The following is an 18,219-nucleotide window of genomic DNA, read 5'->3' on the forward strand; positions in this document are numbered from 1 at the left end:
GGGATTGGCTCGCTCCCCGATCAGGGCGTGGTTAGGTCAACTGTCGTTTTCTGCCTAGCAGCAAGGGCTTTGCTCGCACGGCATTGGCTCCATTCCCAAAGAGCACAGCCAAGCCCCAGGATTGGGTGGTGGCCATCCACTTCAGTTCCTTCCCTTGATTGGCTCGAAAGCTGTAAAGGGCTTGACCAATCGCCCGAGAGTCCTATCCGCCCTTCCTGACTTACCCCACCTGATTGGCTCCAGGCTCCTGGGGGCGTGGCCAATCTCCTCCTGTGCCCAGGATTGGCCTGTGGCCTTAAATTTACGTTCTTTACACTACTGGGGCTGGGGTCATTTTTTGCCAAGGTCCTGCCAATTGTTCCTCTGGCCCCATCAGGGATGGCCCAATCCTGTTTCTGCTTCTGACACCCTCTGATTGGTTCCATCCCACAACAGCCTGCCAATCAAAGCCCGTCCTTGTATCCAGGATGTTACCAGCTCCCATCCCTTTCCCCCCACCCCCACAGGTGCCTTAAAGGGCCCTCGTCCACCCAAGGTGGGGGGCAGGGGGCCTCACTCTCCGGCCCTGGTGTGGGGGAGAGCGTGGGGGGTGGGGATTGGGAGTTGGGAGGAGCGCTCTAAGATTAAAGAGTTTTACTTCTGAGAAATGAGTATGAATTGAATTGAGTTGTGGGTGTTCTTTCAACATTTTCTGAAGTCAAATGAGCAGCGTCTCATTGATTCTCAGTGCTAAAGTGGGAATTGAACTCGTCCCCATTTTACAGACAAGAAAACAAAGATTCGTGGGGTGGGAGGAAGGATTCCAGTCCTGTGAGATCGTGAAGCGCCAATCTTCAGGGGTGTGAGTGTTGAAATACTTCAAGGAATCAAACTCCTGAGCCCACATAGTGGCCAGGAACCTCCAGCTGAAGTCGGAAGTTTTCTGGCTAATGTAAGACAGCTAGAAGTAAGAGAACAGGTGCTGCCTGGTCCGAAGATGGGGCCAGGTCATGTAAACGCAAAATCTCCATCTCCCATCAGACCATCATCGGAGGAATGCCATCAATAGGCAAGACTTAAATGGGGCAAACTACCACCCAGACACTTCTGTAAGTTATTTATGTGTACTAACTCCTTATCTTCCTAGTAAACCCACGAAGTGGAAACGATTGTCTCCACTTTGTAGATTAAAAAAACTGCAGCACTGAGGGTAGGGGTGCTGTCGGAGCAGGCTTTCTTCTACTGACAATAAGCATCAATGAGGGAAGAGAATTTCCACCCGCTGTTAACTATCTCTGGCAAAGGGAATGAAAGTTAGAATTCAACGTGGAAAGAGGAAAATTTGTGAACAGAGAACCCATCTCCCCCTACTGGACTGAGCCTCACACTGCAGCAGGAGAGATAAAGGTCAGAGCTATAGAGGGACCGCAGAGGCCCTGGGTCGATGAAGGGGCGGGGCTTCTGCCGTAGGCGAGGCCAATGCCCCGCCCCCTTGGTAGGCGAGTCATTTCCGTCCGCGGAGAAACAGAAAGCAGCGGGCGGAGGAGCGGGCCGAACGGCTTGGGCCGTACCTCCCTGGTCGTAAGTGGTGAGTGAACCCGAGACGCAGACAAAGGTGAGCGCAGGGCCGAGGCGGGAGTGCGCGAGTTTCTCGGCCTTTGCCTTGAAAACTAGGGGTCCGTGCTTCCAGAGGGACGGAGCGGAGCGTCGTCGCCTGGGAAACGGCGTGAGCCCCAGGCCGGCAAGTGGGTAGGATTTCCCGAGCCTTTAGGGAATGAAAGGAATTCCTGGTGGTGAGGGCGAAAGGAGGCGGGACTTCCTGTAGCAATCTGAGGGCAACCTGCCACTCAAACCTATTTACCTACTTTCCTTTAGGCCGGCTTCCAGGATGGCCATGGTGGAGGCCCAGGGCCGGCTATGGCTGGAGAGCCCCTCTGGGGGAGCGCCTCCCATCTTCCTGCCCTCAGGCGGGCAAGCCCTAGTCCTGGGCCGGGGACCCTTGACCCTCGTTACCGACCGGAAGTGCTCCAGAAACCAAGGTGGGCTGGGGCGGGGCCTGAGCTGGAGGGGGTGTGGCCTGCTTCAGGAGCGGGAACACAATCAGTGGGAAAGATGGGCAGTCAGTCCAGCGAGGGACGTGCTTGGCCACCAGGCAGAATTGCTTGATGCCGCCAATCCTGAAGTTGTTAGGTGCCATCTGAGGAGCACAGGAAGGGAAAGATTGTGCCTGACCTGAAACTACCCCCACACCTTGGGCAGAAGGGGATGGAATCAATCCTGAGACATCTGTCACTAGGCAGAGAAAGATACTCAGAGGCCACCGTGAAGGCTTGAGTTGGGCCACGACCCTTGTCAAGGAGAGCCGATTCTATGGTGAAAAGCCACATAGTGCTAGCAGGGGTGGGTGGTAGCAGGCCAAACTCAGATCCTACATTGTCAAGGAAAAGCCAATTTTATACAGAAAAGTACCCAACCTATCCCTAAGCTAGGACCAGTGTCACAGGCAATCCTAATGCCTTTATCTGGCTACTGCGTGTGAAGGAGTGAGCCAATCCGAATTAGAAATAAGCTGCTTCCTTCTGCTGAATGGGTGCTGTAGCCCCATCCTGTGGCCTGAAGCTGGCCATGCTCCCCGGTGAGGAGGGAAGCAGTCACCAAGGATTCAAATCCTGACTCCACCCCCTCAATCCTCAGTGAAGCTGGTCGCAGACCCTGAGACTCGGACTGTGGCAGTGAAACAGGTACCAGTTGGTTAGCAAAGGACAGCAGGCCTCGGGGTAGGGGATGGAGGGTGGGCAGTGGAGAATCCCTCGGGAAAATTTGGCTGGGAGGAAAAGAGGTGTGGCCTGCTTCAATGTGGTAAATATCCATCCCTACTTAGCATATGTGCTGCTGAAGCACTAGCCATCCGTATTTAAATTGGATAGAAAGATTGGATGCCTGTAACCTTCCTAAAGCCCTGATTGGTGGTACTCGGTGAAGAGGCGAGGGCTTAAGAGTCTGGCTGGTGCAGAAAGGCGAATCCTTCTCCTTGTTATTTGATTGGAGGAGGTTTCCGGTGGGGGTGGATCCAGTCCCAGTTCCTCCCTCTTTCTCTACAGCTGGGCGTTAACCCCTCAACTGCCGGGACTCAGGTGCTGAGCCTGGGGTTAGAGGCCTCTCTAGGGGTAGGGGACACGTTGTATTTGGTGAACGGCCTCCACCCGCTGACCCTGCGCTGGGAAGAGGCCCGCACGCCCGAATCCCAGCCAGATACTCCACCCGGTACCCCTCCTGTGGCCCCAGACAAAGAGGAGGAGGATGTTGAGCAGCGGAAAAAGCGGATACGGAAGTCATCCCCTGGCTGGGAGAGCTTCGGGAAGCTGCTAGTGTTCACTGCACCTGGTGTGAAGCCTCGGGGCAAGGTAAGGCCCAAGTTGAAGACTGGGGGAGCCACCAGGGAGACTCAACCCCAAGTTTGCTGTGTGCTCCTAGTCAAGTCACTTGACCTCTCTTAGCTTCCACTTACTCTTCTGAGAAATGGACCTGATGACAAATTCAGGGGTTGTTGTAAGCACTGGAGGAAACGATATATATCAACTCCTGCCCAACCCACAGTAACCACCAAGTAACCATAGCTATGATCGTTATTATTATCAGGAGCTATTGTGATGAGTATTTCTGAGGATCAGAGAGACTTGAGTTCAAATGCTGTTACACCACATTTTCTGAGCCTCGCTTCTCTCATCAGTAAGATGAAGCCACAAAAAGCACGCGTCACAGTGCATGAAGGGAAGTTAGCACCCAAACAAAACTTAGCTCTTGTTTTTCTTTTCATGATCATTAGTCCTCCGAGGTGGAAAAGGCCAGGGGAAGAGACTGGGTAGGATCTGAAGCACACTTTATTTTATTTTTTGTTTTTTAATTTTATTTTACAGGGGGGAAGTAATTAGGTTTATCGATTTATTTGGTTTTTCGAGGTACAGGAGATTGAACCTAGGACCTCGTGCATGCCAAGCATGCAGTCTACCACTTGAGCTATAACCTCCCCCACTGAAGCCCATTTTAAAGATTGGAGTACTGAGGGGCTCAGGAGGAATAGGACGTAGTAAGGTGAAGCTTTCACTTTCTGCATGCAGGTGGCCGGGTTGCATCCTTGCTGTGCCCTGTCCTTATTACATAAGATGTGTGTGGGTTGCTGTGACTCAGTTTCCCCATCTGTCAGGGGCAGGTGGTAACAGTCCCTGCCTTGCAGGGTTCTTGCGAACCAGCCTGTGAGTGAGGGGGGTCAGAGGCGTGACCGTGTTGCTGTTCCTCTTTTCTTGGTGACATCAGGTGGCCGGTTTTGATCTAGATGGGACCCTCATCACCACACGTTCCGGGAAGGTCTTTCCCACTGGCCCCAGTGACTGGAGGTGAGAAGAGGCAGGAGGTGGGGGGAGTGAGGCGCGCTGCGGGCCCCAGGTCACCGTGCTCTTCCCTGCCCGCCCTAGGATCCTGTACCTCGAAATTCCGCGCAAGCTCCGGGAACTGGATGCCGAGGGTTACAAGGTGTGTATGTGAATGTGCACAGTGGCTGGGTCGCCAGGGAGGCCCGGGCCTGATGAGGTGAGTGACACCCATCTGCTCCATAGTTGGTGATCTTCACCAACCAGATGGGCATTGGGCGCGGCAAGCTGCCAGCAGAGGAGTTCAAAGCCAAGGTGGAGGCTGTGATGGAGAAGCTGGGGGTCCCCTGTCAGGTACGGCTGCAGGGGAGGCTGAAGGTATGGAGAGACAGAGACTCTGAGACAGGGGTGGGCAGGCGAGAGACCCAAGGTGAGGGGAACAGCGACCTAGAGAGAGGGGGACAGAGACACCAAGAAGGGGAAGAGAGGAGGAAACAAAGACCCAGGGAGAAGATGTAGCACAGAGAGCCAGTTGTAGATGTGGGGGGACTGAGGCCCTGGGTGAGTGGGGTTAGGGCCCTTGGGGTGGGAGGGTTATGCTGATGGAAACCCAGCATAAGTGGCAGTTCTGTGGCACAGCGTGCTCTCCTTGGATTGGTGAGGGTTGAGGTAGCATCCTTGGGACCCATGTGCTCTCGAAGAACTCTGGGTGCTTGAGGAGCCAACAATAGTGTCTGACTCTGCCTGCCCCCAGGTGCTGGTGGCCACACATGCTGGCTTGTACCGGAAGCCGGTGATTGGCATGTGGGACCACCTGCAGGAGCAGGTGAGTTTTTGGTTCCAAGTCACCCTGCTTTTCCCTCTGCAGCCCCTTGCCACCCCCCACCCCGGTTTCTATCCCACAACCTCCCTCTCATCTCCTCCCTGGGCCTGGCTTTCTTAGTTTCTTTGCTATCATGTCCTAGTGTTGGTATGTGAGGCCGGTGCTTTTAAGCCTTGAAAACCAGAGTGGTCAAGAGAGAAATCACTCATGGATTCATTCATTCGTTTGTGTGTGTGCATTGGTTCTAAGGTTTGACAGCTTCTTAAGCTGAAGATACTAGTGAACAAGAAGGCCCTGCCAGCTCCCAGATCAGGGAAGGTGCAGACTATGATAGATGCGTTGACAGATGTGTAAAATGGCAGAGGAGTGAGGATCAGGCAGGGTGTAGTTTTACCTAAAGAAGTCAGGGAAACCCTCTCTGAGGTGCCGTTGAGTAAAGACCTCAAGCTGGGGAGGGAGGGAGCCCCATGGGGATCTAGGGGAGTGGTCCAGGCTGGAGTAACGGCGAGTGCAAGGGTTCTGAGGTAGGGCCAAGCCTGGTGAGGAGGCCTGTGTGGCTGAGCGGGTGAGGGGAAGAGCGCAAGGTATGAGGTCAGAGAGCGGGGGTCAGATTGTGTGAGGCCTTGTGGGCGAGGTGGCCCAGGGTTGGGAGGGTTGGGAGCTGCGGTAAGTGGTATATGGCGCCCTCTGGCGGCCATTCAGGGGAGCAGACGGCAGAGAGTGGAAGCCTGGAGACCAGAAGGGAGTGACTGAATAGTCCAGATAGAGGCTGGTGGCCAGGATCCAGTTGGTGGCGGTGTAGAGGGTGAGAAGTGGGTGGTGGGCGCGGCCGAAAAGATTTGCTGATGGGTTGGATGTGGGGCATGAGAGGTTACAGATCAGGCCTAATGTGGGCAGACCAAGCTGACCATCCTTGCAGGTTAGTGCTCTGCTGGGGCAGGTGTGGGAGTGGGTTCCTTACTGCCTGTTGTCTGTCACCTGTTCCTCCCCAGGGCAACGAGGGTGTGCCTATCTCCATCAGGGACAGCGTCTTTGTGGGAGGTAACTGCCTGGGGGTTGGGGAATGTGTGGGTCCTGGGAGGCCGATGTGGGAGCGCTGGGGACTCCGTCCCTAAAGTTGCTGGTGGGAACAGGAGTGTGTCCTCCGTGTTTTCCAGACGCAGCTGGGCGCCCAGCCAACTGGGCCCCTGGGAGAAAGAAGAAAGACTTCTCCTGTGCAGACCGCCTGGTGAGACCCCCCCTACCCTGCACGCCACCCCCACTACCCCAAGCCCAGCCCTGACCTCATCTGACCTGTGCTCTCGCCCCTAGTTTGCCCTCAACCTAGGCCTGACCTTCGCCACCCCAGAGGAGTTCTTCCTGAAGTGGCCTGTGGCCAGGTTTGAGCTCCCAGCCTTTGACCCGGTGAGGCCCAGCTGGCTGGGTTGGTACAGCAGGCAGTGGGGTGGGGGGCGGTACCCGGGGGTGGGAAGGGGTGTCCTCACTCACCATGTCTGCTCCTCCCAGAGGACCATCTCCCGCTCTGGGCCTCTTTGCCTCCCTGAGTCCAGCACCCTCTTAAGCTCAGACCCCGAGGTGGTTGTCGCCGTGGGATTTCCTGGGGGTGAGACTCCCTGACCCCCCCAGAAGCCCCAGTCCCCCTGCAAGTCCTTAGGCTCCCACTAACACAGCGGCCTTCACAGCTGGGAAGTCCACCTTCTTCCAGGAGCACCTGGTGTCAGCCGGATACGTGCACGTTAACAGGGTAGGACCTCTCCTGCACCCGCCTGCCTCCTCCCCCACCACTGCCTGAGCCGGCCTCTAGGTCTGTTCTCTCTGCGTCTCTGGCCTTCTCCAAGGTCTGCCCCGCTCCCATGCCTCCTCTGTTCCTCCTACCCTGGGTTCCTAACCCTGTATCTCTGGGTCCCCCTCTCCCTGGTTCTGTCACCCCGGGTCTCCTGACCCCTGTCCATGACTGACTCCTCCCGGGTCCCCAGGACACCCTGGGCTCATGGCAGCGCTGTGTGAGCACGTGCGAGACAGCCTTGAAGCAGAGGAAACGGGTCGTGATCGACAACACAAATCCGGACATCCAGAGCCGGGCCAGGTACTAGTGTCCCAGGGTCCCATGAGAGACGTCTGTAGGGGGGGGCCTCGGGCCCCCTACCAACCCACCTTCCCGGCCCCAACAGGTACATTAAGTGTGCCCAAGATGCAAAGGTCCCCTGCCGTTGCTTCCTCTTCAGCGCCACCCTGGAGCAGGCGCGCCACAACAACAGGGTGAGCCGGCTTGTGCTCCTCCAGCCCCCTCCAGCCCCTCCTACATCCCCCCAACCCCCTAGGCCTGACCAGCCCGACCTCTGCCCCCCCCAACAGTTCCGGGAGATGACAGACCCCTCCCATGTCCCAGTGTCTGACATTGTCATATTCGGCTACAGGTAGGCTACGGGGCGGGCATGGCAACTGGGCGGGTGGAGCTTGGGCCTCGCCTCCACTTGTCATGCTCTGCCGCCAGGAAGCAGTTCGAGGCGCCCACGTTGGCAGAAGGCTTCTCAGAGATCCTGGAGATCCCGTTCCGGCTGCACGTGGCGCCGCGGTTCGAGAGGCTGTACTGCCAGTTTTCAGAGGGCTGAGCCCCCCACAAGCTCCCAATAAATGCCATTTCTCTTTATATTTGACCAGCATTTTGCTGGGAGGAAGGGTGGTTCGCCCAGCCCAGAGTAGGGCCCCTGCTAGTCCACCCACCGGGCTTGGGGGAGGCTGGGCTCCCTGGACAGGCCCTGTTGGAAGGGTTTGCTCTGACCTGAGCACTCGGCCCACGTTCTGTAGATGGGGCAGGGGAACCACGGGGAGCCGGCCCCGAGTGGGCTGCTTCTCCGCAGGGGGCTGCCAGCTGCAGGGCTAGGCCCACAGGTTGGGAAGGTCAGGCATGTGATCCAAAGATGAGAACCAGAGCTCAGAGTCCTCAAGACATGAGATGCTCTGTGCATGAAACGAACCCAGGGCTGTGGCCTGGACCCACAGCAGTGAGGGCACCAGCGAGCCCAGTCAGGCCTGTGTGCATGACTGGCGGAAGGCAGGAACTTGCCTGGTGCTGCCTCGTGTCTGCTTCCAGCCAAGTGACCCCTGGGGAGCCCATGGGTTAAGGAGGGAAGCCGGGAGGTGGGGGCTGGTCCCTGGAAGCAGCCGCCTGGCCGCAGAAAGGCCCCAGAAGAACCGGCCCACCAAGCTCCACTCAGACCTGGCAGCTCCACGAAGTACACTGTCCCCTCCTGGCTCAGGTGACAGTGATCTCAAAGGTGGCCTCCCTGTGAATCTGTTAGTCTGGACAGTGAGTATGGCAGAAGGCTTTTAAAAGACTTTATTGGGGAAACGTACAGGGGTGGGGATCGTCCTTGGAGACATCTCAGGACGCTGTCCTCCATCTCACTGGGCAGTTGCAGTCCCCAGGGACCCCTACTCAGAAGCATCTGACCTGGGGGCAGGGGGTATAGTGGGAGGTCCTGAACAGGGGCTCCCAGCAGCCCCTGGGCCCCCCACACCCTACTGCATAGACCCACAAGCATCCAGTGTCCCGGGGTCTAGAAGGGCCCTCTACCTGCCTGGACCTGGAAACCCCAGCTCCTGTTCCCTCCTACGGAGGTGGAGGGGGGCTGGAGTTTCCTAGGAGGCCTGGGAGGCCTCTCACTCTCTGCTCTGGTCTTCTCAAGGCCAGCGTCACACTACTTCCCGAACCCTGGGCATTCCGACAGTCCATCCTGTACTCAGCCCAGCTGCCACTCACCGGTCTTGGTGGGGGCCTCGTCTGTGACTCCTGGAGAGGCCCAGCCCTGGGGGGTGGCCACTACCCCCCCATCTGTGGGGAAGGAAGCAAGGGAGGAGGAGTCAGCCATTGGGGATGAAGTGGTGGCAGGAACGGGCTCTGAGGGCCCAGCCCTCGGCCGCCTCACCCCTCGCTGCTGCTGCTCCTGCTCCAGGTTCCGCTGCAGGACTTGCTGCTGGTTGGCGATGACACGCCGGATGCCATTGACGAAGTTGCTCTGGTCATGGGGGATGAGGCCAATGAAGATCTTCTTCTCCGAGGAGTACAGGAGCATGAGCACGCGCACCTCGCACGAGGCCTTGTAGGAAAAGTGCACGCAGCCGGCCTGGCGGGTGCAGAGCGCAGTGTCACCGGCCGGCCCTCGGTGCACGTGCTTCTCCCCATCATGACGGATGCAGACCACACGGGTCAGCGTCCCAGCTGCCATCCTCCAGCCCTGTCACTACACCCACATGGGGACAGGAGACAAGCCAGAGACGCCTACCCAAGGACCAGCTCAAGCCCAGCCCAGCCCAAGGCCTGCACGACAAGCTCCAGGGAGACCACGACGCTCCCTGGTGGGAGCCCTGACCCCCACTGGACTGGTACCCAAACTGCCCCTAGGACCAGACAAGACCACCCAGAGAAACACAGGGGACCGATCTGGCACTCCGGCTCCCTTGGCCTGTGCAACCCTCAGAGGCGGCCGAAGCGCAGGGAGGCCAGGCGGCATGCTCACCCATAGCTCAGGGACCTGGCTCAATGTCACAGCAACCGCAGCAACAACGGGCGCGGCGCGCCCAGTGCTCCCCGACCCGTTTCACCGGATCCTCGCTCTCTCCGAGGCCCGGGGACATCTGACAGGTGACAGACTCACAAAGGCCTCCAGAGCCAGGAAGGGCTGTGCCAGCCCTTGGCCCCGCAGGGGTCAGAAGGGACAGGCATCCAGGAGGAGGCCCCCTAGCAGCACCCACCTGCGCCCCAAGCCTGCCGCAGAAGCCAAGGACAGGGCCGGCCACGGTACGCGGGGCCTTTGCACACCTCCCTGAGGGAACCCTGTGCTTTCTAAAATCTTCTGTAACACAAAAGAAACACACAGCCAGCCCCATATGTGTGACGGCACAGCTCTGATTACCAAACTGATTTATTAAAGAGCTATAAGCTACCCTGGGGTGGCCATCACCCGGGACACTAAACACCCAGAGAAGACGACTGCAGTTTCAGAAGCACCGAAGTCCACCCTCCTCGCCTCACAGATGGAGAAACAGACCCAGAGAGAGAAAAGGACTTGGCTGAGACCCACCAACAGGTGACCAGCAGGTACTTTAAAAGCTTGGGCTGGAAGCAGACAGACCTTCCTGCCTGGTGAGGGGCCTTCGGAAGCCTCAGGTTTTCCACTGAAAAACCTGGAATGATGAGGACACTCTGTCCCCAGGGAAGTATCTGAGGACATCAAGGACCTGAACCAGGCTCGGTCCAAGTCCAGGCCCCGGCACTTGCTTGGCCCGTGACTGTTTCCTCGTCTGTAAAACGGAGTCAGGAGAGCAGAGCTCCAGGGGAGTCACGAGGACCAGGAGCCAGTGTGGTCCAGGCTCGGGGCTCCCTGCGCCATGGCTACCAGTACGTTCTCCCTGCCAGTTCTGGGGAAGCCTCCGCTCTCATCTCATTTCAGTTTTTAAACTCCCAGCACCTCTGGCTCTACTCGGCCTGGACGTCAGCCCGGCCCCCACCTCCCTACTCACAAAGCCGTTGTCCATGATCCGGCACAGGCTCTTCAGCGTCTCCAGGTCCTTGGTGAAGTGGAACTGCACCAGGCGGGAGTTCCGGAAGAGTGGCACCAGGGTGGTCTGTGGGGAGGCCACTCCGTGAGGCGTGCTGCCTGCCTCGCACTCTCCCCAACACGGCGGCAGTACTGCATCTGAGGGCCTCGCCCAGTTTAAAACCTCAAGCCTGTGGCCCCTCAAAGCTGGGACTAGAAAACCACCCCTGCCTACTTCCAGCTACAGGGCCTTTGCACATGCTGTCCCTTGACACAGGACACCCTCCTCCCCCAGCTGGTGCCTCAAGGCCCTGACATGGACGCAAGCCTAATGCCCTCTCCCTGCTCACCAGCAGCTGCTGCGGGATGAGCTGCATGTACAACTTCCGCGGCCACTGCTCAGTCCTCCTGCGGGGACAAGGGGCAAGGGTCAGGAGGCCAGGTCTCACTGAGATGCTGCCCCACCCACAGCCCGACACTCACAGGATCTCCCCTTGGTTCACATAGATGTGTGACGGCAGCCACCGCTTAGACCGACTGTTGGGCTCAGGCCTGGGCTTTTGGGGAGAAAAGAAGAGACATCAGGAGTGGGAGGCACCCCAAGTCAGCAAAGACGCACTGGTCCCGAGGTCACCTGGGCCACCCTAGGGCTCACCTCCTGCCACTCCATGACTCCGCTCCATGCCAGGAACTTATTGTTGACGATCTGAACAGGGCCTGCGACACCACCGGGTCCCACTGCCTGTGGGAGGAGACAGGTGTGCTGGGGTCCCAGGCACCCCTAGAGAAGGCCCCTAGGAAACCCAGATGCTGCCCCAGGACCCTCCCCTCTACCCAGGCTTTCTGGCTTCCTGGCCCCCACCCACCCAACCAGACCCTGTCTGCCCATAGTCCAAGAAGACCCCCCAGAGTTGGCCCTGCCCCTCACTCACTCACAGGCCCCCCACGGCCCCCAGTGCCCTAGGACCAGTCCCACCCCTCAGCCTGGGGTATGAGACTCATGGGGTCTGCTTCTAAGTCCCAGGCAGCCGTATAACTTGCTGCACCAACTGGGACACTTGGGTGGAGGGGATGCTGTGAACAACTGGTAAGGCGTGAACCCAGATATGGTCACCCTCCCCACGATCAGCAGGCCTGCGTGCTCATCCACCCCCTGCTCTCCATGGGCATTCCTCCTGCAGAGAACCTCCTGGAGAACCCTTCAACCCCTTGCCCTTCAAAGCCTCACAGACACATCCGGTGACTGGGGCCGAGGACACACCTGTTTGCGGGTGGTGATGACCTGCCGGATGGCGTTGACGAAGCCGCTCTGGTCATAGGGGATGAGGCCCATGAAGATCTTCTTCTTGGACGAGTACAGGAGCATGAGCACGCGCACCTCGCAGGGGGAGATATGGGGGAAGAGCATGCAGCCCGCCTGGGGGGCAGGGAGCAGAGGTCAGAGACCCCAGGGCCCTGTCTAGAGGACAGAAGTCCTCAAACTTAACACCATGGTCCTAATGAGGGGCGTGTAGCCAACACGCCTCAGAGCCTGTGAATGCGCGCCTAGGTGTCCCCTTCTCCGTAAATCTGGGGTTGGGGCTGGGGTCAGGGATCCATGTGTAGGGTGCGAGGGTCCCAAGAATGCTCCACGTCCCCCCTGAGGCCAGCCCTGTCCTGAGGACTGGGGCCAAGTTTGCTGCCTGGGCCAGAATTGTTGGCAGGGAGGCCCGGGCCCAGCTTGCCTGGAGTTAAGAGCACACTCAGGACCAGACTGCCTGGGAGTAAACCCAGCTCTGCTACCTCCTAGCTGTGTAACCGAAAGCAAATCTCCCTCTCGACCTCAGTTTCCCCATCTGTAAAATGGCCCAACAGTGTACACAGTAAGTGCCACATAAACACTTGTTACATGAGATGCTAGTGCCTTCTCAGTGGGACTGCGGGAGAACTTGAGCTCCACAGATGTCCCCCTCTGGGGTGTCTAGATAGTGGGGCACACGGTTCTGGGAACCCCTCACACACATTCTGCCCCCCTGCCTGACTTCTCTCACTCCCCAGATCAAGCTCAGGGTCTGCTTGCTTAGAGACCCCATCCCTGGCCTTTCCTGGACCCACGTGTGGTCACCCCTCCCAGAACTACCAGTAGGACTAGGAATGTGATGGGACAGGCAGCGGAGGGTGTGTGCTGACTCCACCCCGGCAGCCTGGGGGCTGGAGCACAGGACACGGAGCAGGCCCTGGTCTGACAATGCTGAAGGAACGGGTGACCGGGAAGCCAAGAGACCCCCACACTGGTCACCACCCCAGAAGAAAAGGCAAGCCGCTCAGACATGAGGGTGGCAGCATACACAGTGCCCCCTGAAGGCAGCAGCCAGGTGGTCTGTCTCAAAAGGAACCTGGAACTGGAAAGGACCGCAGAGCTGAGTCCTCTGGGCACACTAGTAAGGACCTACCCCCACCTCATGGCCAACCCCTCTGTCACAACCAGACCCCTGCGGGTGGGGGCTGCCGCTGAAGCATGGCCCAAAACTCAGGGGCTGCAGGGCCCACACCAACCGTGTCCTGTTTCTGAACCCCCAACTCTAACAGCCTTGCCAGGCTGTGTTAAAGTCTTTACGCAAACTCACTCCTCCAGGTGGCCCTGCTGACCAAGGCCTGCTATCAGCCCATTTGGCAGATGAGGAAACTGAGTCCCAGCACTGACTACTCCTCCCTGCTGACTCCCTCTTCCCCAGGTCACCCCCATTTGCCAGCCAGGGCCCTGCCACGTACTGTGGCCCCAACAAACTCCAGGGTCCCACTAGCACTGGCCTAGGTTCCTCTGGAGGCAGCTCCCATCTCGGCCAGAGGTGGGCCAGCTTCCTCCACTCTCCACTCCCCACTCCACTGGGGAGAACCTTAGATCCCAGCTCACAGACAGGTTCCCTGCCGCCCGTCCCAGGTCATCCCAGCAGAGCTCCATCACCAGAGTGCTCCCCGCGCCCTCGCCCACTCACGAAGCCGTTGCCCATGACGCGGCAGAGCCCCTTGAGGGAGTCACAGTCTCTATTGGTGAAGTGGAACTGCGCCAGCTGGGAGTTGCGGAACAGGGGGCCCAGGGTGGTCTGGGGGTGACAAAGTGGACAGTGGAGTCAGGGGTGGGGGTGGGGGTGGGGCAATCTGGGGCGGGGGCGGGGGGTGCCTCACCAGCAGCTGCTGTGGGATCAGCTGCATGATCAGCTTCTGCGGCCACTGGTCCGTCTCCCTGCAGGGGGGAGAGGGTCAGGGGCACAGGGGCACAGCTGCCCGCCACTGCCCACCGCCCCACGCAGCCCTCCCACCGCTCACAGGTTCTCGCCCTGGTTCACGTAGGCCTGGCAGGGCAGGGCCCGCTTCAGCTTCGCGGTGGAGTCAGAGTAGGGTCGACGCTTCTGTGGTGGGAGCGAGAGGGGTCACTGGACACAACCCATGTCCCCGGGTGGCCCCCCACCGGCAGAGGCTAAAGGGAGCCCCGGGGCCAGCCCCCACCCTCTGGAGACACAAAGGGACCGGGTGCTCACCTCCTGCCACTCCAGGACGCCGCTCCAGGCCAGCAGCTTGTTGCTGAGCCGGTGCTCGCCTACGGCCAGGCCCCCAAGGGCGAGCCCCGGTGAGGAGGGCCCTATGGGACCCAGGGCCCCAAAGACCCGAGCACCTTGCTGTGGCAGAGGGGGTGCAGAAACTGAGGCTGGGGGTCTGCCAGGGTGGCTGTCCCCCACCTGCCCTCAGATGGGACACTGCAATGTTCAGACACAAATTCCCCACTCCAAAAACCCAGGGCCAGCTCCAAACCCTTCATCCCAATGGTTAAGACCCCATGTGGCTGACTCCCCCATCCCTGTCCCGCTGCTACACCAGGACCCTTTCCCCCAACCCCAAGACTGCTTGTCACCTCAGCACTGGCCCACACAGGGTCCCAGAAAGCCACCAGCTGCTGCTTCCCTTTCAGCCTCTGCTCCAGCTGTGCTCTCAGCCTGGAAGGCCATCTCACCCCCTTCAAGAGGTACCACACACTCATCCTCCCCGGCTGATCAATTATGGCCCCTCTATTGAGACCCAACTCAGAAGCAGTTCTCTGAGGGTCCAGAGCTTCCCGGAAGGACCCCCAACCCACAAGCCAGCCTAGGTCATGTCTGTCTGGCACACCTGTTTGCCCCATCCTACCCATGCTCAAAACCCTTCCAAGGCTCCACAGGGCCCTCTACATAGAGTCCAGACTCTCCCCTCTGCTCCTGCCAACCTCTCCAGGGAGTGCCAGCTACATCAGGCTGACTCCTGGGAAGCGGAGAGGAAGCAACCAGAGCACACGAACAACAGAACTATCCAAGGAGGTGGGGAGACATTTGGAACACGGAGTGTAATGACACCTGGAGGTGCCCCTCAAACACATCTTGAGGGCATCTGCAAAATACCAGGAGAACATTCCAGCAATAAAGCCAAGAAAAGCTACACATTCTACTCACAGGCCACTCTTTTTCAAATCAAAAACATCTCAGAGCAAACAAGGGAAGGCTTCGGAATAGCCTGGCATCATGAAACACATGAAAACCTCACTAGTAGGTGCCTCCAAGGAGTAGAAAAAAATACTGGGTTGTTACTTTTCATCTTATTACTAACAGGTCTTTTTCCAATTTCCCGTGAAGTACACAGAGGTTTTCTGTTTCAGAAAAAAGACAGGCAGGGAAAATTGTATTTTGGAGGCGCTTAAAGAGCAAAAAAACCTGAGCAGGCATGCTCTCCATCCAGGTAGGTGGTTCTGGGATTCAGGCAATCGTAGGAGATCAGGAAGAAAAGCGGACAGCATCCTGGTGTAGGAACGAAGTGGTGTGTGTTCCCTGTCGGAGTGTGTCCGAGATGGAGAAAGACTGTTGCGGCCCTGGGTGTGTAGGTACCACAGCTGGTGTGTATAACATCCAAGAAAATGTAGTTAAAGCCCATACCTGGAGGAATCTAGGTGAACATACTTAAGGACCCAGTCAGTATGTGCTTCAGGTACATATGTTAAAAGTCGTCTTGTCTGGGAGGCCAGGTTGACCATATTTTGCTCTGGTGGGTAAAGACCAGGGATGCTTAAGCTCAGGTCTCCCCGAAAGAATGCATGCCAGGGTGGAGGACCACATTTAAGGACTAGACCCTAAGTGCTATCTTAAAGGAAATCCCACATCTAAGCAACTGTGTGCAAAATTTGGTTGTGCATTTCAATATGTACTTTGTTTACTACATAAAAAGCCTATTTAGTACTTGCTAGGAGGATGAAAGCCTTAGGTTGCATGCTTAAGGACCCAGGAGGCATTTCTGAACGAGCAGATGTGAACGCTAAGAAATGGAGAAAGCAGTGGAGTGAAGAGTAATGTTTAACTTCAAGGAGGTGTGTATAAGATCCGAGAAAAGCCTGTTTAAGGCTTGCGTGGAGCTGCCACAGGTCCTTGCCATGCACGACATTGGGGCGGGGTATTTAAGAAGGGAGCCTGGGTGCCAGGGTAGGGTAAAACTCGCACCCGGACAACCGTATCAACTTAACTGTGTGTGAAACGTTGGGACGTGGTTTTACCGCTCCAAAAAAACGTTATTAAGATTTTTTAAAAGTATGTTTATGTTGTAGGTCTGGGGAAGCGTGTGTAACTGCAAAGATGGATATTTATATTTAAGGTCTGGGCTTGTTGCGATTTGTAAGAGCATCCCACATCTGGCTGAGCGTGCAAATAAATCCTGGGTGCACACGCCACGGGCGCCGTGCAGACGCATGAGGCCGGGGGAGAACGCCCCCGGGGGCAACACCTGGGCGCGCGAGTGCGACGCGGGGGCCCCCTCCCCCATTTCCAGATTTCCTGCCCAGAGAGCGAACAACTTTCCAACTGGAAAAACAAGCGAGCGCACACGCCGACCATCGGCCCGCCCGCCCCCAACCCTGCGTTTAAATCGGGCCGCGGAGTCAGCAGTAATTTGAGCCCTCCTCGGCCTCGTACCCCACCCCCGCCACCCCGGCCCGAACGCGAAACAAAGGGGAGAGGCCGGCGCGTACCACCCGGGGGGATTCAAGGGGGAACCCGGGCCCCAGGCGGGACTACCCTTCGGGCCACCCGAGAGACCCCAGAGAAAAGGGGGCCGAGGACAAAGACGCCAACCCAGACGAGGGGCCGGCGGGGGCGGGGCCGTGGAAAGCTCTGGAAAAAGGGCGGGGGGCTCACCATGGGAGGGGCCTGAGCGAGCACGGATCCGCGGCGGCTGCGGGCCTCGGGGACTGGCCGGCCAAGAGCGCGAGCGGGCCGCGCGCGCCGTGAGGGGCCTCAGGGGGCGGCCGCGACCCCCGAGGGGGCCCCCGGCGCCAGAGCGGTGCGGGGCGCGGCGCGGACGGACCATGGCGGGCGCGGACCGAGCGGGCTGGGGGCTGCCACTGGCCTCACGGGGGGCTGCGGGCTCCACCGACTGAGGGGCGCGGGCGCACGGCTTCGGGGGAGACGGGCTGGGCTGTACCAAGCGTGGGGGACGCTCAGCTGGAGAGGGGTCGCCACGGCCAAACCACTGCGGCGAGGAGGGGGAGCGCGGCGCATACCAAGAGCGTCTGCGAGGGGGCGTGGCCAGGGTGTACCAAAATAGGGCCGGGGGAGCCCTGGGAGAGGGTGTGTGGGGCGGGGAATACGGCAATTGGAAGATACTATGGGCCGCTCGAGCAAGGAGGGGAGGAACTCCGAGGTCGCGAGAGAAACAACTTCAAGGGGGCGTGGCGGGAAAGACCATACCGTAGGGTGATGGGGGGAGGTGAACGTGGAAGACGATACCAAGTTGGCTCCGCGCGGGGGGTTGGGATACCGGGAGATGATACCCTGAGCCGGGAGACTACACCAAGACAGGTCAGGAAAAGGAGTAGGAAGGAATAACAGACTGGAGGCAAGAGAACCTACCTAGAGGTTTGGGGATACGGATTGTGCCGGGCCTAAGAAAAGGACTTGAGGTTTGAAGGCAGTGACGTGGCTAGGTGGGCAGGGAACCACAACTCCCAGCGGCCCCCGCCCGGCTTGGGCGGAGCCAGAGGCCCCCGAGACGACGCCAGTCGCAGCTACGTGCCCATTGGCTCCCGCGTCCTAGGCTCCGCCTGCCTCCCTCTGCACCTCCTCTGGCTTCTTGCCGCCTGCCTCTCGGCCATTCATTGATTCATTCACTGAACTGTTAAACGACTGCGTATTCACTTACTAGTAGTTGTGTGAGATTTCTTGCTTCAATTTCCCAGTTTCTTAAATGTGGATAATAGCTAACCCTAAAATGGTTATGAGGATCAAATGAGTTAATAAAATATTAGGCTCTGTATTTGGTACAGTAACAACCTAAAGTCATAATTTGCACCATTTCCACTTCTGAGCTGGGCAACGAGTACACTGTGATGACCAAAACAGACCAGGTCCTCTAGAGAAAATAAATAATCGCAGTTTGTGATAAGTGTTATAAATTGACGGGGGAGGGTACAGCTCAAGTAATAAGAGCGCCATGCTTAGCTTGCACGAGGTCCTGGGTTCAA

General features: G+C 58.2%; 2 protein-coding genes across 8 annotated transcripts; one reads left to right on the plus strand and one right to left on the minus strand.

The window, feature by feature from the left end:
* The first annotated feature begins 1,450 nt into the window (after positions 1-1,450).
* PNKP (polynucleotide kinase 3'-phosphatase) lies at positions 1,451-7,819 on the plus strand. Of its 5 annotated transcripts, none has more exons than XM_032485481.1 (18): positions 1,496-1,567; positions 1,654-1,728; positions 1,855-2,018; positions 2,674-2,720; positions 3,081-3,383; positions 4,294-4,373; positions 4,452-4,509; positions 4,593-4,700; positions 5,101-5,172; positions 6,162-6,210; positions 6,327-6,397; positions 6,481-6,573; positions 6,676-6,772; positions 6,852-6,913; positions 7,146-7,255; positions 7,341-7,428; positions 7,525-7,586; positions 7,664-7,819. In XM_032485481.1, exons 3-18 carry the CDS (start codon positions 1,868-1,870, stop codon positions 7,779-7,781), a joined length of 1,569 nt encoding a protein of 522 aa, XP_032341372.1. In that variant the 5' UTR covers positions 1,496-1,567; positions 1,654-1,728; positions 1,855-1,867; the 3' UTR covers positions 7,782-7,819. The 5 variants fall into 5 exon arrangements, with proteins under 5 accessions (XP_032341374.1, XP_032341371.1, XP_032341375.1 ...); XM_032485482.1 differs by having other exon boundaries at positions 1,503-1,567; positions 1,654-1,724; XM_032485483.1 differs by lacking the exon at positions 1,654-1,728 and having other exon boundaries at positions 1,451-1,567.
* Positions 7,820-8,484: 665 nt separating this feature from the next.
* On the minus strand, positions 8,485-17,284 carry PTOV1 (PTOV1 extended AT-hook containing adaptor protein). Of its 3 annotated transcripts, none has more exons than XM_032485487.1 (13): positions 16,895-17,280; positions 14,228-14,388; positions 14,016-14,098; positions 13,875-13,932; positions 13,685-13,792; positions 11,971-12,126; positions 11,365-11,451; positions 11,193-11,266; positions 11,060-11,117; positions 10,693-10,797; positions 9,099-9,296; positions 8,933-9,004; positions 8,485-8,623 (listed from the first exon to the last, which is right to left on the minus strand). In XM_032485487.1, exons 1-12 carry the CDS (start codon positions 17,064-17,066, stop codon positions 8,993-8,995), a joined length of 1,272 nt encoding a protein of 423 aa, XP_032341378.1. In that variant the 5' UTR covers positions 17,067-17,280; the 3' UTR covers positions 8,485-8,623; positions 8,933-8,992. The 3 variants fall into 3 exon arrangements, with proteins under 3 accessions (XP_032341378.1, XP_032341376.1, XP_032341377.1); XM_032485485.1 differs by having other exon boundaries at positions 14,228-14,365; positions 16,895-17,278; XM_032485486.1 differs by lacking the exons at positions 8,485-8,623; positions 8,933-9,004; positions 9,099-9,296 and adding an exon at positions 9,303-9,525 and having other exon boundaries at positions 10,632-10,797; positions 14,228-14,365; positions 16,895-17,284.
* Between the last annotated feature and the right edge of the window lie 935 nt (positions 17,285-18,219).

This window comes from Camelus ferus, chromosome 9, assembly GCF_009834535.1.
Source record: "Camelus ferus isolate YT-003-E chromosome 9, BCGSAC_Cfer_1.0, whole genome shotgun sequence".
NCBI classification, from domain to species: domain Eukaryota; kingdom Metazoa; phylum Chordata; class Mammalia; order Artiodactyla; family Camelidae; genus Camelus; species Camelus ferus.